The following is a 15,782-nucleotide window of genomic DNA, read 5'->3' as shown; positions in this document are numbered from 1 at the left end:
AACCCAGGAGTTTGAGGCAACAGTGAGCTAAGACTGCACGAGTGCACTCCAGCGTGGGTGACCAAGTGAAATCCTATCTCTCTCTTTTTTTTTTTTTTTTTGAGAAAAGGTCTCTCACTTTGTTGCCCAGGCTGAGCAAAGTGGCATGATCATAGCTCACTGCAGCCTCAATCTCCCCAGGCTCAGGTGATTCTCCCACCTTAGCTTCCTGAGTAGCTGCCAGGTGCATGCTGCCACACCCAGCTAATTTTTGGATTTTCTGTACAGACAGGGTTTCGCCATGTTGCCCAGGCTGGTCTCAAACTCCTGGGCTCAGGCAACCTGCCTGCCTCAGCATTCCCAACTGCTGGAATAATACGAGTGAGCCACTGTGTTCCCAGCTGACCCTATCTCTTAAAAATAAAAATAAAAATAAAGAACTCTGTGATGCCAAGATGATTGAATTCTGGGATTGATCTCACCAGAACAATTTACCACAATCTTCAATTCAAGGGCTAATTACTTCCAAAAGTCTTCCCCTTGCTTTTTTCTCTCCCTAATCTTCTTGCTCTATTTTATTTAGAAACAGATAAGAACTAAAAGGCCTGAAAAACTAAGTTGTGAGTGCTATGAGCTGGCCAGCTCTAGCGTTCCTGATCAGTCATCAGGACCCTATCAGTGGGCCATCTGCCAAGTTGATCACCAGAGTAATTTTAATCTTGAACTCAGGCTGGTGAGGCAGCTCAGTAGTGAATCGTGCAAGACGGCACCTGACTTTCCGAGCACAACATGTTCTACAGATAATGAACATAAGTGAAGTCAGCTATTCTCTCAGCCAGCTATCTGAGAACAGGAAGACTAGAGTAAGTGAGGGTGCCAACATAGAGTGAGGGAATCAAAATTAACCAAAGGGCATAAAGTATTTCATGTGCATATAGGTAAATCATCAACAGCACACAATAACCATGATAAGTTAAAATTCAGTATTTAAGTATTTTAAAATGGACATCCTATACATTTACTAGAATTACATTTTTACCTCAGCTCCTAGCATGGATTGAATGGTTCTGACATAGGTCTCTACTCGGTCATCCTTTAGTTCAACCCAGGCTGGTGGGCTCATCTGCATGCCAATGGGGCCAGCGATCTTCTCCAACATGTTGACCAGTTCTCGGGCCTGATCCATTGCTCTCTTTGGGTAAAAAAGTGCCCAGAAATGCATGGGGATCTAGGAAAAACCACAAGCTACTTTTAGTATTTCTCACAATTTAAACACCCCAAACTCACACTTAGAATATTTCATTCTAGAGAATCAATTACTTTTCACTCCCATTGCTTGAATCCTGTCTTACCTAACTCCTAGTATTAACACGAACGTCCAAGATAAGGAAACCATGGCGCAGTCTTACAATGAAATGTAATACAGTAATGAGAATGAAAGAGCAGCAACCACACCTAACAACAGGACGAAACTCACCAACACAAAGTTAAGAAAAGAAGCCAGACATAGAAGAATATATAATCTATGAATCCATGTATATATAAAGTACAGAAATTGTTGAAACAAATCTGTGCTGTGAGAAGTCAGGATGGTGGTTATACTGGATGTATGGGGGTAAAGGCGAGGCAGTAATTGGGAGAATGGAGGGGGCTTCTGGAGGGCTAGTTAAGTTCTGCTTCTTAACCCTTGGTGTTGACTATACAGGTCTATTTAATTTAAAAAAAACTCATCAAGTTATATATTAATAGGTGTGCTTTTCGTTTATATTTCAATAAAACATTTACAAACATATATTTTATATATCTGTTTATATATATCTGGCCATGAAGTTCACATTGGTTAAAACAGAGAATTAATTATATACCATTTTATACTTTGATACAAATAGCTAGTGTATTAGTTCCCTAGGTGGGGTACTGTTTTAATCTAATTTAACTTCTTTCATGGATAAAAACGCCCTGTAGATACTCCCAGGAAAAAGACGGGGAAAAGAGAAAGAAAGAAGAGAGAGTGGGTAACAGGTTGGCACTATGTGAATTACCATAGCAATTTACTTCCTTTTCATAAGTCTGTGGTCAAGCAAAGGGCTTACTTCTAACAACTCATCAACTGCTCTGTCTGAGGATCCCTGTTTAGTAAGCAATTTAGAATGGAAATTCAATTGGTACTTTCTCTCAATAAGAGGACTCTAGATCATTCCTGCTTCCTAATTTCCACACTTTGGGGAATACTGGTCCTTTCTCTATCACTTTAAAAATCACTTACAGTCAAGATGGAAGGGTCTCTGGTTACTTCCTTAACCCAGTTTAGTTCCTGAGATGTGATAAACGAAGTATTTTTTAAGTTAATTCTTTCCATTGGTAGGAGACGTCCTTCAATCTAAACAGAAAATAAACCAAGAGCCATTTCAAACACTATTTGGAAATACACTGCTACTGCTCTATGAGGCCTGGTCAGCTCCACCATAGATGCTTGTCTCTGTTAGAACTTTTGAGACTAGCAGAACAATGAAGTTTCTAGCCGTGAAAGTCGTTGTCAATAAAATTCTACAATTGTATAGGTAAAATTCTTATAGGCACTAGTCTTTCATTATTGAAGCTTCCACATGATATTTCAAGAAAGGAATTTGAAAACAATGTCTATTGAGAACCACTGAATGTTTTGTTGTAGGACTGAAGTAAAAAAAACAAAGAAAAGAAAAAAAAAGAATCACTGAATAAAGAAAAACAATCTTTAGAAAATATTTATTTTGTTGGCCCGGCGTGGTGTGGCTCATGCCTGTAATCCCAGCACTTTGGGAGGCTGAGGCAGGTGGATCATGAGGTCAGGAGTTTGAGACTAGCCTGACCAACATGGTGAAACCCCACCTCTACTAAAAATACAAAAATTAGCTGGGCATGGTGGCACATGCCTGTAATCCCAGCTACTCAGGAGGCTGAGGCAGGAGAATTGCCTGAACCCAGGAGGCGGAGGTTGTGGTGAGCCAAGATCGCTCCATTGCACTCCAGCCTGGGTAACAAGAGTGAAACTCCGTCTCAAAAAAAAAAAAAAAAAAAAATTAGCCAGGCATGGAAGGAGAATCCCTTGAACCTGGGAGGAGGAGGTTGCAGTGAGAGCCAAGATCGAAGTACTGCCCTGCAGCAGTGGTTTTTTCTTTTTACACTCTAAAAAAAAAAAAAAAAGAAAAGAAAATATTTACTTATTTTTTTTGAGACGACGTTTCGCTCTTATTGCCCAGGCTGGAGTGCAATGGCAGGATCTCGGCTCACTGCAACCTCCGTTTCCCAGGTTGAAGCATTTCTCCTGCCTCAGTGTCCCAAGTAGCTGGGATTATAGGCGTGCACCACCACGCCTGGCTAATTTTTGTATTTTTAGTAGAGACAGGGTTTCTCCATGTTGGTCAGAGTGGTCTCGAACTCCCAACCTCAGGTCATCTGCCCGCCTCAGCCTTCCAAAGTGCTGGGATTACAGGTGTGAGCCACTGCGCCCAGGCTAGAAAATATTTTAAGGGAAAAATTGAAAGGAGAAAATTCAAGGCAAAATTTCTTAATAAGGCTGAACAAAGACTATTATTTTCTATTATTCCAGACAAAAGGGGAGGGGAAAAAAGGCATAAACATAATGAAAGAACAAATTTAAAATATAATAATAACTCAATTAGACCTAAATGTCCAAAAATCGGAAGATAATTAAGCTAATAATACACCTACATCAGTTTGATGGGCTACTTTGTGATCACTGGTCACTTTCTAACTACATGAAATATAATCCTATTTTTGTAAAACTAGTGTGTATACATAGTAAAAACTAAGTCCAAACTTAGTAGTGATTATCTCTGGAAGAGGCATAATTATGTAGGACTTTTACTTTTTATAATTTCTACTGTTTGCTTTTAAAAAAACATTTTAGGCCAGGCACGGTGGCTCACGCTTGTAATCCCAGCACTGTGGAAGGCTGAGGTGGGCAGATCACTTGAGGTCAGGAGTTTGAGACCAGCCTGGCCCACACGGCAAAACCCCATCTGTACTAAAAATACAAAAATTAGCCGGGTGTGGTGGCTGCTTGAGAGGCTGAGGCATGGGAATCATTTGAACTTGGGAGGCAAAGATTGCACTGAGCCAAGATCACACCACTGCACTCTAGCCTAGGCAACATAATGAGACTCTGTCTCAAAAAAAAATTTGTTATCGATAATAAAAACGTTTTAATGACTTTCCTAATATTATAAAAGTCTATTATAAAGAGTAAGGTACTCATATTAGCAAACGTGTAAGAGTCAGACTCATGCTCACGAAGGCAAAAAATGTTAAACCTTTCTAGAAGACAACTGGCAATATAAAACATAAGTATAGCCGGGCTTGGTGGCTCATACCTGTAATCCCAGCACTTTGGGAAGCTGAGGCAGGCAGATCACCTGAGGTCAGGAGTTTGAGACCAGCCTGGCCAACATGGTGAAAACCCATTTCTACTAAAAATACAAAAATTAGCTGGGTATGGTGGCACATGCCTGTAATCCCAGCTACTCGGGAGGCTGAGACAGGAGAACTGCTTGAACATGAGAGGAGGAGGTTGCAGTGAGCTGAGATCATGCCATTGTACTCCAGCCTGGGTGACAGAGCAAGACTGTCTCAAAAAAATAAATAGATGAAAATAAATAAATAAAATAGAAGTATTAAAAGCATAAATGTCGGCAGGTGTGGTGGCTCACACCTGTAATCCTAGCACTTTGGGAGGCTGAGGCGAGTGGATCACTGAGGTCAGGAGTTAGAGACCAGCCTGACCGATATGAGAAACCTTGTCTCTACTAAAAATACAAAATTAGTTGGGCGTGGTGGTGCATAGCTGTAATCCCAGCTACTCAGAAGGCTGAGGCTACTTGGGTGGCTGAGGCAGAACTGCCTGAACCAGGGAGGCGGAGGTTGCAGTGAGCTGAGATCTCACCATTGCACTCCAGCCTGAGCAACAAGAGCAAAAAGTCATCTCAAAATAAATAAATAAATGTCCCTAAATTATTTTACTTTCATAAATTGGACTTAATAAACAAGGTCTGGGCATGGTGGCTCATGCCTGTAATCCTAACACTTTGGAAAGCCATGGCAGGCAGATCACTTGAGGTCAGGAATTGGAGACCAGCCATGGCAACATGGTGAAACCCATCTCTACTAAAAATATAAAAATTAGCCAGGCATGGTGGTATGCACCTGTAATTGGGAGGCTGAGACAGGAGAATCGCTTGGACTCCATCTCAAAAATAAATAAATAACATATACAAAGGTTTAGTTACAAGGATGTATATTGCATCATTATTTTTCTTTAATTAATTTTATTTTTTGAGATGGAGTCTCGCTCTGTCTCCCAAATCTAGAGTGCAGTGGCCCTATCTTGGCTCACCACAACCTCCACCTCCGGGATTCAAGCAATTCTCCTACCTCAGTCTCCTGAGTAGCTAGGATTATAGGCATGTGCCACCACGTCCGGCTAATTTTTATATTTTTAGTAGAGATGGGGTTTCACCATGTTGGCCAGGCTGTTCTTGAACTTCTGACCTCAGGTGATCCACCTGCCTCAGCTTCCCAAAGTGCTGGGATTACAGGTGTGAGTCACCATGACCGGCCTGCATCATTATTTATAATAGAAAAACACTAAATTCAATTTGAATGTAAAAGGATAGAAAATCATTAATAAAAAGTATTAGGCAGCCATTAGAAATACTTAGAAAAATATGGTCAGGTGCAGTGGCTCACGCCTGTAATCTCAGCACTTTGGGAGACCGTGGTGGGCAGATCGCTTGAGGTCAGGACTTTGAGACCAACCCGGCCAACATGGTGAAACCCCGACTTTACCAAAAAAATACAAACATTAGCCAGACATGAAAGCAAGCGCCTGTGATCCCTGCTACTCAGGAGTCTGAGGTGGGAGAATGACTAGAATTCAGGAGGCAGAGGTTTCAGTGAGCTGAGATTGCGCCATTGCACGCCAGCTTGGGCTACAGAGTGAGGCCCTGCCTCAAAAAAAAAAAAGGATTAAATGACATGGACAAACATTCAAAATATATTGAGAACAAAAGGAAAGTCACATAAACATTGCACACATGTGTGTCTGTGCGTGTGCACATACCATCATGTTTTCTGGTTTACCTTATGCACATCATTTTGCAGACAGAGCCCCCAACGCATCAGTTCATTGCTGGCTGTTTCATTCTTTACAATTCTCTGTAGTAAGCATTCCAAAGCACTATGGTGTTGCTTGGGGCTCAGATTGATTTGCTGGGTCAAATCCTAAATAGAATTAAAATGAAAATAACTTATAAAAAGATAACTTCTCCAATATGAAGTTAAATAAACCCCAATATGTCTAAAATGCTTCTCTTTCCCACTGAATTCAGTAGAAATTTTCAAGTATCTCCAAGGACTTACTAAATCTATCTCTTAGGAATGTGAATGTGATATAAGGTTAAAAATTGATTGGGAGGATGAGATGGGAGGATCGCTTGGGCCCAGGCATTCGAGACCAACCTGGGAAACATGGCGAGACTGTGCCTCTATAAAAAACTTTAAAAATTAGCCAGGTATGGTGGTGCATGTCTATACTCCCAGTTACTCAGGAGGCTGAGGTAGGAAGATCACTTGAGCCCAGGAGATTGAGGCTTCAGTGAGCTATGACTGTGCTACTGCACTCCAGCCTGGGAGACAGAGCAAGACACTATCTCCAAAAAAAAAAAAAAAAAAAAAAAAAAAAAATTGAAAAATAAAAGAATTTTAAAAGTCACTGACTCTTCCTCTTTTATGATGTATGGATGTTATTTCTTTCTCAAAGCATGTTTTGACTTTAAAATTCCTAAGGAGCCCATGAAACAGGAACAAAGGAGCTTGATTATACCTATTTAAAATGTGGGGCCGGGCACAGTGGCTCACGCCTGCAAGCCCGGCACTTTGGGAGGCCAAGGTGGGTAGATCCTTTGAGACCAGCCTGGGCAACATAGCGAGACCCTGTCTGTATAATGAAAAAAAAAAATCGAAAAACAAATAAAATTTGGGGAAAAAAATGTGGAAAAAAATGCCATGTTCTAGGCATCCAGCCAAACATAACAGAATGGAAAACCCTATTCAGTCTAACACTATATGTCATAATATACTAGTCACTTAATGTTACCATAAGTCACTTTTTTGCCCAGAACTTGTCATGGTGTTTGACTCATTAATAGGTACTTGCTAAATAGTTATTGTTGAGTAAAATCTAACAGGTATGCAGGAAGATTGTGGATCATAAAAGTGAGTTCTTTCTTTATTCTTCTAAGATGGATGAATTGCACAGCTGTTATTCCCTGTAAGGTAGGCATTAGGGTCAGTAAGTCGATAGGGCTATATAGAGGTAGCTCTGTGATCGTAAAGTCATCAGGAAACTGGGAATTGTAAGAAAAAAGCCTTGACCGATCTGGTAGGTGAAAGTAGAAGTATCGGAAGGTGAACATGAAAGTAATCTCTCACAAGATTTTGGAGCTTCACTTCAACCTCTTTCCTTACGACGTTACTAAAAACTGTATGTGGCATATGGGTCTAAGACATGTAAGGACTGGAAAGTGAGGCAGCAGAGAAGAGCTCAAGTGTGGACAGCCCGAGGAGTTACAGAGTGTGGTGGGTCGTCCCTCGGGGTCTGGACTCACACCGCCTAGGCGCCAGCTGCTGTACCCATCTCTGCTACTCAGCCCTGCCCACAGGAGCTGAGCTCAAAACCCCCAGGACACCCAGGGCCCCACAAGATAAACTTCTATCCTCATCTCCTGACTTGTTGGCTTTCTTCCTCATTATCTTCTCCACACCTTCAAGTAAACTGAAGGCTTTTAGAAACATTACAATAATCCAGTGCTCTCAAAGAACCTCACTCATGGTCATATGACCAGTTTATAATCATCCACCTGACTGGTGAGGATGAAGGCAGGGTTGTTTGTTTCTTCTTATTTTATAATCCAGTCCCTCTACTGTTCTACTGACTTTCAAAAGGAAGTTCTGATACGCTCTTTCACATTGTGTGTGGGAAGGGACATGGGATCATGTTTCACAGAGGAGAAAACTGGAGCCTGGAAGATGGACTTGCCCAGGTTACAATGCAAGCCAACATCAGAGTCAGAACCTGGCTCAGTTCTAACTCAAACTGCTAACCAAAAGGCTGCCACACAAAGTGGGCCTTTCCTGCTGAAAACACAGGACTCCAACCTTCATGGCTCTGAAGTCCTTCTTCATCTTCTCTGGGATTCCGGTCATAAAAGAAAGCTCGGGTAGCAGCAGGATTTCCCCTTTTAGCAGCTTTGAAGAGAGAATGAAGAGGGAAAATTAGGCAGTACAAGAGGCTTGTGTTCCCCTGACCCATAAAGGACACGCCATGGCCCAGGGCTGGTCCTGCAGTGATATACCTTGCACATTAGGGAGTGTAAAATCCTGGAGGAGGGGGCAGTGAAATGCTAGAAGTATTTTATCAGTTCTCCCTCCGTCTCACTATACATATAACTTGTTGTATTAGGTCAAAGGAAAAATACTGAAACTCAAAGGCGAGGGAAAACTAGAAAAAACGTTTGTCCCTCTTGGCCTCAAGACAATGGTAAGACAATGCTTCCTATTGTTAAGCAGTGTGCCTCAGTCTCACTGTATCCTACTGGCCTTCAGTCTTCATATTTGAGACAGGGGAGTCAGGTGACAAGGCACCTTCCTCAAGCCTCTGGCCCTGTTAAAATAAATGTCTATACCTTTCCTCATGGATTCACAGTTTTAATCTTCCTTCACAGGAAATTCTCCTTATCCCTTTAACCTATAGCTTATGTGGATATTTAGCTGCACCTCATGGGGACTTCTAAAGCAAATCTTACCAGTGTGAGGAGTGCCTCTGGCTGGATGAGACAGACAAACCCTTGCACGGCATTCCCCACCCACACTACAATCACCACTATTCCACAGCTCCCACAGAGCCATGTGGATGGCTAAAAGCCACTGACAGGATAAAGAACTTAAGGTGGCAGTGTAAACCTGACAGCCCCTACTCACCATCCCATGGTTATTCTGTCTCTCACTGGGCCTGTGGATCAGTAGGGGCTGGTCCTTTTCTTTAACTGTGATGCCATAGTTTTTGCTACAGGAGAGTACAGGCAGGAAAAAATTTCAGAACTGACATCACTACTCTTAGAGCAACATCGTCTGAGTCTCTTAACCAGGAATGAGGTATACAATTTGCATAGTACCCTTGTCAAGGACCCACTGGAAAGTGATCATAATGTATTTGTAACTGGAAAAAGCAGGCTCAAATTATGTTGCAATTACATATATGAGAAATAAGGCTAAAAGTTCAGAAAAGACTTTATTAAAAAGCTCATCAGGCTAAAATAAAGGGCTTAGGCAACAGAAAGATGAAATGACAGTCAAATGATAAATGACTTGAATTTAATCTCTCCAGACTTCTAATAAAATCAGAAAAAGAAATACAATTCAGGCCGGGCACCATGGCTCAAGCTTATAATCTCAGCACTCTGGGAGGTTGAGGCGGGTGGATCACCTGAAGTTCAAGACCAGCCTGGCCATCATGGTGAAACCCTGTCTCTACTAAAAATACAAAAATTAGCTGGGCGTGGTGGCACATGACTGTAGTCCCAGCTACTCGGGAGGATGAGGCAGGAGAATTGCTTGAACCTGGGATGGAAGTTGCAGTGAGCCAAGATCATGCCACTGCACTCCAGCCTGGGGGACAGAGCAAGACTTTGTCTCAAAAAAATTCTCAAAAAAAAAAAAAAAATTCAAAGCATACTCAGGTCAAATCCCACAAACAAGCTCATTTGATTTTAGACACATTAGCAATTCAATTGTTTTTAAAGTGTCAAGTTGTATGCTATTGCAGAACTAAATATCCTGCTAGAGAATGTGGGCTACATCCAACCCCCACCCTGAGGCCCAAACCCAGTCTCTTCTTGCTACCTGTAGTATTCCAAGAATGTGATCTCCTTCCCATCAGACATCGTGAAGCTATCCTTTGGAGTCTTATTCCAATCCACATCATCAATCCGATAGGTACGATTGTTATATCGGGTGATGATAATATTGCCAACCAGAAGCTTAGTACACTCATACTGGAAGTGTTCTTTATTCTGCTGATAAATGGCATGCCTTTGGAAAGAGACAAAAGACTTTTGGATCACAATGTATATATCTAGAATAGTATGAAAGAGATAGGGGGTCAAGTAATTGAGGAATCTAATCACAGCTATATAGCACCAGAAGGTTCCAGTTGTGTCTTTTAAAAGATGGGACTCTAGGCCAGATGCAGTGGCTCACACTTGTAATATGAGCATTTTAGGAGTCAGAGGCAGGAGGACTGCTTGAACCCAGAAGTTGGAGACCAGCCTGGGCAAACCAGTGAGACCCTATTTCCTTGAGAAAAAAAATAAAAAACGAAAAAGCTTAAGAGCGCCTGAATTGCAGGAAATAGAGAATATAGGCCTACTGGGCATGATGACTTACACCTGTAGTCCCAGCTCTTTGAGAGGCTAAGGTGGGAGGATCTCTTGAGCCCAGGAGATTGAGATCAGCCTGGGCAACATGGCCAGACCCCAACTCTAAAAAAATTAGAAAATTAGCCAGGCGTGGTGGCATACCTTGTAGTCCCAGCTACTCCACAGACTGAGTGAGGTTTAGCTTGAACCCAGGAGTTTGAGGCTACAGTGAGCTTACAGTGTCACTGCACTCCATCCTGGGTGACAAAGCAAGGCCATGTCCCTAAATTAATTAAAATTAATTTTTTTAAATTTCATACTCTGAAATACTCAAGAAATCATAGAAAGTTGCAAAAAGAGTCTCATGCACAAAACTGCCAGGGCTATAATACCATTAACTAGACTACAGATCTTACTCCATTTTCATTGTTATTTACATACACTGGTGTGTTTGTGTATACAGTTATCTCTCGTTTATAGTTACCACAATCAGATACCAAACTGTTGCATGTCACCACCAAGGGACTATTTCCTCCTGCCTTTTATAGTCACACTCCCCTTCCTTCCCTAGATCTGAAAACTACCAGTCTATTACCTACCTTTGTCATTTTGAGACTGCTATATAAATATAGCTAAAAAGTGTGCAACCTTTCGAGATTAAGAAAACTTGGGGGTAGGAATGGGAACCCATGGCAAGCCAACTACAAGTGGCAATGGAGAAAAGCAAAGTTCTGTTATCCTAGATTTGTAGTCTCAGTTGGGGTGAGCAGCAGATCGACCAGAAATTTAAGGGCTAAATCCTGGCAACTAGAAAGCCATAGAAGGGCACACATCCTTGGCTGACTGGGAAACCATCTATGCTTAGAAGAGAGCCAAGAAGTCTCAGCTGAGAGTAAAAGCCAAGAAAGATGGGAGAACTACCTGTAATTTTGAATGTATTCTTCAATCAACACACAGATCCACTAGCAGAAATAGAAGCCTTATGGGCTCAAGGGGTTTGAGTACAACTGCTCTCCAAATCATTACCTGAATGACTGAGCTCTACAGACAAGGGGGTGATCACTAGGAAGCCAGGTTAAAATACGATAATAAAGGAAAAACCGAGCAGAGACATCAGCAGCTGCACACCACAGAGGTAATGGAGTCTTTAGTCTAAATATAGATAGGTTAGTTTAAAAAAAAAATCAGAAAAATAGGCCAGGCGAGGTGACTCACACCTGTAATCCCAGTACTGTGGGAGGTCGAGGCAGGCGGATCACGAGGTCAAAAGATCGAGACCATGCTGGCCAACATGGTGAAACCCCGTCTCTACTAAAAATACAAAGATTAGCTGGGTGTGGTGACACACGCCTACTGTAGTCCCAGCAACTCAGGAGGCTGAGGCAGGAGAATCGATTGAAGCTGGCAGGCGGAGGTTGTAGTGAACCAAGATTGCGCCCCTGCACTCCAGCCTGACACTAGAGTGAGACTCTGTCTCAAAAAAAAAAAAAAAAAAAAAGAAAGAAAGAAAGAAAAGAAATAATGCTGTGATAATCAGACATGTAACAAAAGGAACTCAGACCTTTACCTGACATCATCTGTAAAAGTTAACTCAATATGGATCACAGATCTAAATATGAGTCAAAATTATTCTAAAAGAAATCAGAAAATCTTTGTGACCTTGAGGTAGGCAATGATTTCTTGAATATGACACCAAATCCAAAACTTATGAAAGAAAAAGTATAAATTAAGACTTACTTCATCAGAATTAAAAATGTTTACTCCTTAAAAGGAACCACTGGGCCAGGCATGGTGGCTTATGCATGTAATCCCAGTACTTTGGGAGGCTGAGGCAGGTGGATCACTTGAACTCAGGAGTTTGAGACAAGCCCGGGCAACATGGTAAAGCCCCATGTCTACTAAAACTACAAAACTTAGCCAGGTGTGGACTTATGCGCACGCCTGCAGTCCCAGCTACTCGGGATGCCAAAGCATGAGAATCGCTTGAACCTGGGAGACAGAGGCTGCAGTGAACTGGGATTGCACTACTGCACTCCAGCCTGGATGACAGAGCAAGACCCTGTCTCAAAATAATAATAATAATATAGCAAAAGAATAAAAGATTAACAAAAGAGACCGCTGGCCGGGTGTAATGGCTCACACTTGTAATCCCAGCACTTTGGGAGGATCACTTGAGCCCAGGAGTTCAAGAACAGCCTGGGCAGTGTGGTGAAACTCCATTTCTACAAAAAAAAATTTTTTTAATTAGCTGAGTGTGGTGGTGCATGCCTGTAGTTGCAGCTACTTAGGAGGCTGAGGTGGGAGGACTACTTAGCCCTGGAGGCCAACGCTGCAGTGAGCTGTGATTGCACCACTGCACTCCAGCCAACAGAGTAAGACTGTGTCTCAAAAAAAAAAAGCCACCATTAAGAAAAATGCAAAGACAAGCTACAAACTGGAAGAAAATATGTGCAAATCATGTGATACTTGCCTATCATTCACCTGATAATGGATTCATACCTCTTATATATAATGAATTACTGTATAACTCAGTAAAAACAACCCAAATATTTAAAAATAGGCAAAAGATATGAACAGATACTTCACCAAAGCAGACAAATGAATGCCAAGTACACACAGGAAAAGACGCTCTACATCATTATTCACTAGGAAAATGTAAATCCAAACCATAACTGGATACCACTGCATACCCGTTAAAATTTCTAAAATGAAAACTGAAGATACCAAGTATTGGTGAGAATGTGGAACAACCCGAATTCTCAGGCACTGCTAGTGGGAATGTAAAATGATACAGACACTTTGATAAAGAGTTTCTTATAAAACTAAACATACACCTACCACATGAAGGTATCTACTAACCAAGAGAAATCAAAGTATATGTCCACACCAAGACTCGTACACTAATATTTATACCAGCTTTATTTGTAATAGCTAACAGCTGGAAAGAACCTGCAAACAATGGGTGAATGAATTGTAGTAATCCACAAAATGGAACACTATCCAGCAATTAAAAGGAATGAACATTTGCAACATACAAGGGGAATGATTTCAAAATAATGTTGAATGGAAGAAGCTAATGGAAAAACAACAGCAGGCAGGCAGATGGGTGGGTGGGCTGTCAGGTGGGTCTTCTTCCTCGCCCCCTTATGCCTATAATCCCAGCACTTTGGGAGGCTGAGGTTGGGTGAGAGAACTGCTTGGGCCCAGAGGTTTGAGACCAGCCTGAGCAACACAGTGAGGCCCATCTCTATTTTTTAAAAAAAGAAATGTACGGGCCGGGCGCGGTGGCTCACGCCTGTAATCCCAGCACTTTGGGAGGCCAAGGCGGGTGGATCACGAGGTCAAGAGATCGAGACCATCCTGGTCAACATGGTGAAACCCCGTCTCTACTAAAAATACAAAAAATTAGCTGGGCATGGTGGCGCGTGCCTGTAATCCCAGCTACTCGGGAGGCTGAGGCAGGAGAATTGCCTGAACCCAGGAGGCGGAGGTTGCGGTGAGCCGAGATCGCGCCATTGCACTCCAGCCTGGGTAACAAGAGCGAAACTCCGTCTCAAAAAAAAAAAAAAAAAAGAAATGTACATACTTGGGCATGGTGGCAGGCACCTGTAATCCCAGCTACTGAGCAGGCTGAGGCAGAAGAATTGTTTGAACCTGGGAGGCAGAGGGTGCAGTAAGCCGAGATTGCACCATTGCACCCCAGCCTGGGAAGCAGGGAGAGAGACTCTGTCCCAGAAAAAAAATTTATAAAAGAAAAACAGTAAAAAAGAACAAGAGAGAGAGAGATCCAAGATGGCCGATGACTAGCAGCTCGGGCACGTACCTCCCAGTGAAAGCGCAAAGAACGAGAGGACGTCACACTTTCAGACGAATATTTGTTGCTCACGGATCAGGAGATTCCCAGTGGAGGAGCCCCACGGGTCGCCAGGGCGACTCTTGTGGCCGGCGCGGCGGTTTTGCTGGTGCCTCAGCGCGCCAATTCTAGGTGCAGAGTCCGGAGATTTCCGGGCAGAAAAGCACCATCAATCTTAACACCGCTGTTTTGGCCGGCACAATGGACTGCTCAGATTTTGGCGCTGGGAATCAACAAGTTGGACGTCAGAGACCTAGTTAGAAAGTCGGCAATTACAAAGACGACAGACGGATAAATATATAATGAAGGGAAGAAACCAGCGTAAAAAGGTAGAGAAAACTCAAAATCAGAATGCCTCTCCCTCTACAGGGGATCGCAATTCCCCATCAGTAACGGAACAAGGCTTAATAGATTACACGTGTGTTCCAATAAGAGAAGCAGGCTTCAAAACGTGGGTGGTAAGAAACTTCTGTGAATTAAAAGAACCTGTTCTAACCCAATGCAAAGAAACTAAGAACCTTGAAAAAAGGTTTGACGAAATGTTAACGAGAATGGACAAGATAGAGAAGAACATAAGTGAATTGATGGAGCTGAAAAACACAACACGAGAACTTTGCGAAGCATGCACAAGTTTAAAGAGTCAAATTGATCAAGCAGAAGAAAGGATATCAGAAGTCGAGGACCAGCTCAGTGAAATGAAACAAGAAGACAAGAATGGAGAAAAAAGGATGAAAAGGAACGAGCAAAGTCTCCAGGAAATATGGGACTATGTGAAAAGACCTAATTTACGTTTGATAGGTGTACCTGAATGTGATGAAGAGAATGAATCCAAGTTGGAAAATACTCTTCAGGATATCATTCAGGAAAACTTTCCCAACCTGGCAAGGAAGGGTAATATTCAACTCCAGGTAATACAGAGAACACCACAAAGATATTCTTCAAGAAGACCAACCCCAAGGCACATAATCGCCAGATTTATTAGGGTTGAAATGAAGGAGAAAATACTAAGGGCAGCCAGAGAGAAAGGTCAGGTTACCCATAAAGGGAAACCTATCAGACTTAAACAGCAGATCTCTCAGCAGAAACCCTACAAGCCAGAAAAGAGTGGGGATCAATATTTAACATCCTTAAAGAAAAGAACTTTCAACCCAGAATTTCCTATCCAGCCAAACTAAGCTTTATGAGCGAAGGAAAAATTAAATCTTTTGCGAACAAACAAGTACTTAGAGAGTTCACCACCACCAGGCCTGCTTTACAAGAGCTTCTGAAAGAAGCACTATACATATAAAGGAACAACCAATATCAGCCTTTCCAAAAATATATCAAAAAGCAAAGAACATTAACATAATGAAAAATTTACATCAACTAATGGGCAAAACAGCCAGCTAGCATCAAACGCCAGTATTAAACTTATATATATTTTAATTGGATAAAAAGCCAAAACCCATCGGTATGCTGCATCCAGACCCATCTTACAT

General features: G+C 42.1%; 1 protein-coding gene across 3 annotated transcripts in view; it reads right to left on the bottom strand.

Moving 5' to 3' along the window:
* PIWIL2 (piwi like RNA-mediated gene silencing 2) overlaps nucleotides 1-15,782 on the bottom strand; it is a 73,557-nt gene that overhangs the window by 38,105 nt on the left and 19,670 nt on the right. For all 3 annotated transcript variants that reach the window (XM_064368681.1, XM_064368682.1, XM_012435348.2), the window contains exons 10-15: nucleotides 9,937-10,125; nucleotides 9,016-9,100; nucleotides 8,194-8,283; nucleotides 6,118-6,258; nucleotides 2,246-2,359; nucleotides 1,019-1,207 (exon numbers count right to left, since the gene is read on the bottom strand). In XM_064368681.1, coding sequence (XP_064224751.1) covers nucleotides 1,019-1,207; nucleotides 2,246-2,359; nucleotides 6,118-6,258; nucleotides 8,194-8,283; nucleotides 9,016-9,100; nucleotides 9,937-10,125 — 808 coding nt within the window. The remainder of the gene's footprint in view (nucleotides 1-1,018; nucleotides 1,208-2,245; nucleotides 2,360-6,117; nucleotides 6,259-8,193; nucleotides 8,284-9,015; nucleotides 9,101-9,936; nucleotides 10,126-15,782) is intronic.

Source organism: Aotus nancymaae, unplaced genomic scaffold, assembly GCF_030222135.1.
Source record: "Aotus nancymaae isolate 86718 unplaced genomic scaffold, 86718_ANA_hifiasm-v0.15.2.pri h1tg000079l, whole genome shotgun sequence".
In the NCBI taxonomy this organism is placed as follows: Eukaryota; Metazoa; Chordata; class Mammalia; order Primates; family Aotidae; genus Aotus; species Aotus nancymaae.
The sequence above is the reverse complement of the archived record's forward strand: the minus strand, read 5'-3'. Positions and strand labels throughout refer to the sequence as shown.